At 36.0% G+C, this 7040-nt stretch overlaps 1 protein-coding gene across 1 annotated transcript; it reads left to right on the plus strand.

Moving 5' to 3' along the window:
- The first annotated feature begins 925 nt into the window (after window positions 1-925).
- Window positions 926-4085, plus strand: LOC119778752 (deoxynucleoside triphosphate triphosphohydrolase SAMHD1-like). Its single transcript, XM_038278116.1, has 3 exons — window positions 926-1083; window positions 1368-1505; window positions 3263-4085. The coding sequence occupies exons 1-3, from the start codon at window positions 988-990 to the stop codon at window positions 3413-3415; spliced, it is 387 nt and encodes a 128-aa protein (XP_038134044.1). The 5' UTR covers window positions 926-987; the 3' UTR covers window positions 3416-4085.
- Window positions 4086-7040: the final 2955 nt, after the last annotated feature.

Below are 7040 nucleotides of genomic sequence, written 5' to 3' on the forward strand. Positions count from 1 at the left end.
TATCCCTATTCACATTCATCTACTCATGCATGTTAAAGCATAATTCAGCACGAATGTTCCTGCCGAGGTCTGAGCGCCAAAGACTATACTTTCTTATCAATAAATTATTCTAATTATCTTTTCTCTCTGTGTGAGTTTTTCAGATTGAAATAGCATTATGTGGCTGAGATTTTATTAAGATAAGTTACTGTCTTAGTCAGAAACTGTGATAATCAAACATCTACAAATGTGTATTAAAACTGCATCTAATCACCTCGACCATAGTACGGTTATTGTACGTTCCACTTCTGGGCAGTCATCAATACTTTTGACTGAGAGGGATACTCATGGTAAGAAAAAATGAAAATACTGGGATTTTCCCCCAAAACATATTCAGGTGTTATTTATAGGTAATGATGAACCTGTAAAAAATTCCATTAGGGCCAATATTTTTCTGCCTGTTTCTTAAAGGAATAGTGGAGGAGGATCTTTTTCCGAGGGGATTATCAGAATAAGTGGTCCTCCTAACTGTCAATCATTCTGGTGATAAGTTTACGTATTTTATTTCGAATGAATCTGAGTTTTACTTGTATGGAAACATCTTATAGTCGATGAGCTACAGTCAGCGTCCAATGAATATATTTTCTGCTTAGTGGATGGCATTTCCCGCTTTTGTTATCAACACCATTCCATATTAATTATGACAAAATGGCAGGCAAGTATTTCTTGGCTTAACACCGGTGGAGAGTCTGACATAGTGGAAAAATTGCACATTTTCTTTTGGAAAGTAAGCTTGTATGAGCGATGCAAACAGCAACTTTTAAACAGAGCTTGCACTGGAGAAATGCGGTTGTTTAAAATTTAAAGTGGAGAGGGTGGGTCTTTTCAAACATTTGTGAAAATCCTCCACTATACCTTTTGATAAAATGAACCTCATCAATATTTAACGAGAATGAATTTTATTCCCCATATTCTATTTCAAAATGTTTTACTTTTTAGGTCGTAGTGATGGACTATGGTATGAAGGAAAAGAACCCCATCAATAACGTGCGTTTTTACTGCAAGGATGACCCAACAAAAGCTATAAAGATCTGCAAAAACCAGGTAATAATTTTAGGCTATTGTTAAACAATTCCTTGTTTGTTCTTCATACTCTTCATACTCTAGTCCATTATACATCTCCATGAAACAACTTGATTATTAGCAGGGTTATGTCGAACTTGATTCCTTGCTGAGGAGCTCAGCCATTGAATTTCCATGTGTTGAACCAGATATAAGTCAGAAAGTTACAGGATCCCCAAAGACTGGAGTTTGTTATGTAATTTTTTTAAATCAATTTCTGCTTCCATCTTGAAACTTTTTAATTTGCCACCTGCTATTGCTTTCAGGTATCTAAACTTCTCCCAGAGCACTTTGCTGAACAGCTGATCAGGGTCTACTGCAAGAAAACAGATGAGAAGACTATGGAGGCTGCCAAGAAGCACTTTGTTCAGTGGTGCATGGACATGAACTTCTCGAAGCCTCAGGTATTCCTGCAAACTGCATGGCATAAACTATTGGTTGATTGCTATTTAAAATGTACAGGACTGTGTTTGACAATATAAAGGGGTTCCCCCCTCATTTATATGGTCCTGGAATCCGAAAACACAACCCATTATGTGTAATGACCTAAACAAATGTGCCTAACCTCTGTGGTGAGACATAAATTCTCTATTATGTTGGTGGCAACATATCTGCATCCTAGGTGCTGTGTGAAGGAATGTCAAAGCTACAGTATTAGCTGAAGCACTAGGTGTGACCAGAGTAGGATTATATCTTAAATTGGACAGCACTGAGGATATGATACAATGAAATACAGTTTGTCTAACAGTGTAAATTTGCTATCCCTTCATTATACTCAGTGAAAAGCAATAATGCCTGGATTGTTGACAACATAAACTGTGTAGAAAATCCTCTATTGTTGTCTCATGTTTTTGTCACAAATGGATGGTGGAACCGCCTTGCTAAGACAACCCGCCCATATCACCATGTGTTGTAATGGAAAACTACCATTGTAAACTTAAAATGACCCAAATGGGTACTACCAATGGGAAACTGCATTAAGGGCATAAATTATTGGAAGGATATCCTATGATCTGATAAGCCCAATGTACACCAGGATGGTTCATAGGCTATTAGGCACATGTGGCGACAAAGTACAAAGACTTTGTTGCCTGCAGCCCAAATTGGTGAAGGCAGTGTTTCAATTTTCACCTGCATGACTGATTCCTTCTGTGGGGAGCTACTGTGCATTGATGAAAATTGTGCACAAATTGTAAAAAAGGATCACTCAACAACACAGTTGTTTGATTTCTAAAAGAGGTTTCTTTCCTTTATCGAGACCTGTATTTAAAAAGAAAAATAATTCTGGGATGCTTGCTCAGCTTTCTGTATATAAAACCTCTTGTACTGTTGAGCTAATGTGAACAGGGAGAGTGCCTCCTCCACCGCTTGCTGAAACTAATGGTTGTTGCACAGAAACCTCCCATACTTATCAGGCTATTTAATAGAGACAGATGTGGTTCGGATGGTCAGAAAGCAGTTATTGGCACCTACTGTACATGTGGAGCATCCCCATACACTGTAGTATCAAAAGACCTTCAAGGAAATTCTGTTTAGGTTTAGCTTGGTAAAGGGGTACCTTTATAAATCTGTTTGGCATATGGAAAGAAGTGCAACCACAACATTTGCATTAAATTTAATCGTAATCTAAAGCAGTGTTTTTCAATGCTGGTCCTCAAGGCATCCTGCTCTGTATGTTTTGGATGTTTCTGAGGTTCAGCAAACCTGATTCAGATGATTGCAGTTCAGCAAAGCCTGATAATCTGCTATCAATTGATAACAGGTGTGTGAAAGCTGGAAAACATTTAAAACATGCAGGGCAGGGTGCCTTGAGGACCATGAATAAAAAAGCACTGATCTAAAGGATGCTCACGTTTTACCTAACCAACAAGCAGAGCCCATCTTCTGCATCAGTGTCTGCACTACTCTGTGTTTCTGCAATGTTAATACACTGTCACCTTAGACAGTAACAGACTGGTGGTCTTTCTTCAGTAGCTCATAGTTGACTTTGGTTTGAACTGCAGTTATTTGTCCTCATCTCTAAGTCCATTTGGATGAATTTGTCTAACAAATATGAAAACTATCTAACCTTTTATCATTACTTTTTCGTTTCATTTAATCCTGTAGACTCTGGATTCTTGCATATCCCATAATAAATAATTCTTTTCTTTCTTACATGTAGGATGGAGATATTATAGCGCCTGAGCTGACTCCTCTGAAAGCAAGCTGGCACAACAACAATGAAGGCGAGGACAGTGACGACAGCAGCTCCAAAGTAACAAACCCTCTTGTGAACGGACTTAAGAAAGCTAAAACTCAGCTTAACTTTAAGTAAAAGAGAGATCCATGCGCTAAATATTGCACATACAAAAAAGTAAACAAAGATCAGTGTTACATGAAAGTTGTATTTTTGTACAAGGTGGGTGGGTTGATGAGTCCAACAAACAGGTTTTAATACAAAGAAATGTTCATATTGAAAATATATGTTCAAGAAAAAGAATGCTCCATTTAAAAATATATATATTTTATTTTCTAGTCACTCATTTTATTTTCAAGAGCTCAATAGCTGATCCAATGTTTTTCTTTTAAAGATAATTTTCAAAGCAATCTTCCCATCATCAAATTTCATTCTGCCTTTCTATGTTGTTCATCATAGTCGGGCTGCACCTAAACACAACTCGGTACATTTCAATGTTTCTAAATTTTATTTGAGATTAGGTGGGAAGACTATTTATTTTTTTTTTGCAGTTTTTGGTGAATTTTTGTTACAACTTTATTTATTGTTTATCCAGAAAATGAGTCTGCTTACTCGTCATATTGCCTTGCAGGTCTAAATAAAACACTCTATAGAGTTTTCATTCAACCTGTGTAATAATGACATGGACTCCTCAGATCTTTGCTTGATTGTGTTAAAAAAAAAACTCAGATAATGTTTCTTGCCGTGACTTTTGAATGTAATCCTTCTTTCTGGGCGCATTCCTTTGCAATAAACCCCTTTGAGGTCATTTTCTGTTCCTTTTTTTTTTTTTAGGAAAGATGGCACCATTCAGGCATCTGAAGCTACAGATGAGATTTTTCCAGATAATTTTCACACATGAAAACCGAACAGAAAATATTTTAAACACATCTTTAGAATCAAAAACAGTGTCATTCAAAACGGTGTCATTCAAAATGAAATCATTCCTAAATGCTAGATTTTTTTTAAGTTTGCTATAAACTCTTGTGTTCCTAGGAGGGATGATTAAAACAACTCTATGTGCCAAGTTTTATTCAAATTCCAATCCAATATATGTATAAAACATACTTAAAAACAGCAAAAGTTGACCTCAAGTGCTGTGAAATCAAACAATACAGAAAAGAATTGACTAGACATGAAAGAATCCAAACCTACTCCTGGTAAAACAACAAACAAATCATGCTGTGTTAAATACCATGAGACATATAGATGGGTCTTCAAGGAGAATTTGAAAGACATCAGTAAAGGAACCTGCTTAACATGCTAACATAACACATTTCTTAACTTGGGGGCCAAAACTGTGAGAGGGTAACCATTCCAAGGCTTCACTCAACCTTGGAACTCTAAGGAGCAGCTGATCATCTGACCTTACAGCCTGTCTAAGATAGTAAGGGTGAATTAAATCTGTAAGATAAGAAGGAGGAAGACTGTAAGGACATTAAAGACAAATACAAGAATTCAAGCACAAACAGTGTCAATGGAGAGCAGCCAGAAGAGGAGTGATGGGATCTTGCATGTGTGGGTTTGGAGATAGGCGGCTGCATCCAAAGTATTTTACCCATTTAAAATTACATTCTAAATGTGCTAAACTTGTATGCTAAATTAGTGATTGGTGAAAATGGGCTGCTTATTGTAATGTTTTTCAATAGGTTTACAAAAGACAATAACAAAAAACTGTTTTTTGACAGTAACAAGCTAAGACCTCACTGCTGCAGGATTTATCCAGAACCCACATGGAAAATATCTCCTCTGTTCCTGTGGTGTCAATCCAGTAGTCCCCTAATAAGGCTTGGCTGTGTGTTCCTGGTAAGTACTGGCTAAAAGGTTTGGACTGTGTTTCCCAGTCAGTACTGGTTAAGTAGCCAAAAGTTCTTGTCCTTTCCACATGGAACTAATCAGTAGTCTCATAGTAAGACTGGCCTACGTGTTTTCCAGTAATCCACGTGCTACAAAATGAGAACAAGTATTTCTGGATTTAAATGCTTGCAACAATTAAGGGTGTGATTCCATTTTTTTTCATGATTGGTATTTTTGTTGGCTTTGTTATGAACCGATACATACCAGCAATGTTTTTCTTTAACAGCAGGTCCAGTGACAAAGTGGTACTGTATACTCAACTCTTTACTTCTTATCATTAATGCTGCTGTTGTTTGTGTGTCTGATCTAAACCAGGTGTTCATCATATGGTTTTTGATGCTTTATGTGTTTCTTTATTTAGGAGGGAAGAAGAAAAAGGAATATTCAATAAGAGTTTGAAAAAAAGGTTATCTAAATTCTATGGATTCTACTGATGTCCCCACTATTATTGTTTGTAGAAGAAATAAAGTCACAGAGACACAAAAAGAAAAAAAAAATCTTGAGATAATCTGAACATTAGATCTGAATAAATTGTTTGTATGAAGGATTTAGAAGAAAACGTTTAATTCATCACTTTTCTCATATTTCTAACCTTCTCTCAGGTAGGAACAAATATGACGAACACTCCAGACTTGGCGTAGGAGTCTTGCACAATCAGTTAGCTGTTATCTAAACCTAGTTTTTCACTAAATTACTACATTGGTTGTTATTTGTAAACAATTTTCCATTTCATTAGAATACATCTTTATGTATTATGCAACTCTGCAATTATACATTACATTTTTATCCACCGATGACAGAACAATAGGTCACTAAACCTGCAACTGGCATATTAGTATCCAGCGGACACTTGTTTAATCTGTTGTCAGCGAGTCATTGAGATGAAACTAGTTTTAGATAATCTGAACTGTGTGTGATGGTTCATCATCCACTCTGTGGTCATTAACTAATAGAGAAGGTCAGTAAAAATACTAAGATGGGCTGGGGTGCTTTTACATTTTTTTTTTTTAAAGGAACAGGGAAAAAGTGGGCCAAGATGATGTCCTACACATGTATTTTACTACTGCCACCAATTTCAAAGAACAAGATATTAAGCTGAACAATAGAAATGCATCTTGAAATGAACTGAACTGAATGCTTTTTGACAATATTTTATTTTACTTTAGGGTGTCTTTTAAGCTGCATGTAAATTGTAATAAAAAAAGAAAAAGAAAAATATTCTTTGTGTCAAGCGTCTTTACTGCTGGAACTCATTAACCACAAAACGACAACAAGTAGGACTTTATTTAAATGCCTGCAACTGTCAAGGGTGTGATCCCATCTTTTCATACTTGGTATGTGTTTGTTCTTTTGCACATGATCAGGGACAATGCTGCCACTCACCAACATTTTCTGAAAACTGAAAAAAAGTATTTTGTTGTTAAACAAATTAGAAATGAGAACAACAACATACCATAATTAGGTTTTTGTAGATAATTCCAAAAATGTACCTGGGAGGGAATTTTAAGAAGTCACACAGAGACTTAAACACAATAAATCTTCTAAAATGCATTGCGTAGTTGTCAGGTAGTGATAAAATATATTTTTAAGTTTGCTATAAACTCTTGGGTTCCCTCAGAGGGATGATAAAAACAACTCTATGTGCCAAGTTTTATTCAACTTCCAATCCAATATATGTATGAAATATACTTAAAAACAGCAAAAGTTGACCTCAAGTGCTGTGCAATCCAACAATACAGAAAAGAATAGACCAGACATGAAAGGTTATCCAAACCTACTCCTGGTAAAACAACAAACAAATCATGCTGTGTTAAAGACCATGAGACATATAGATGGGTCTTCAAGGAGAATCTAAAAGACATCAGTA

This window comes from Cyprinodon tularosa, unplaced genomic scaffold (assembly GCF_016077235.1).
Source record: "Cyprinodon tularosa strain WSP-4 unplaced genomic scaffold, ASM1607723v1 ctg1380, whole genome shotgun sequence".
In the NCBI taxonomy this organism is placed as follows: domain Eukaryota; kingdom Metazoa; phylum Chordata; class Actinopteri; order Cyprinodontiformes; family Cyprinodontidae; genus Cyprinodon; species Cyprinodon tularosa.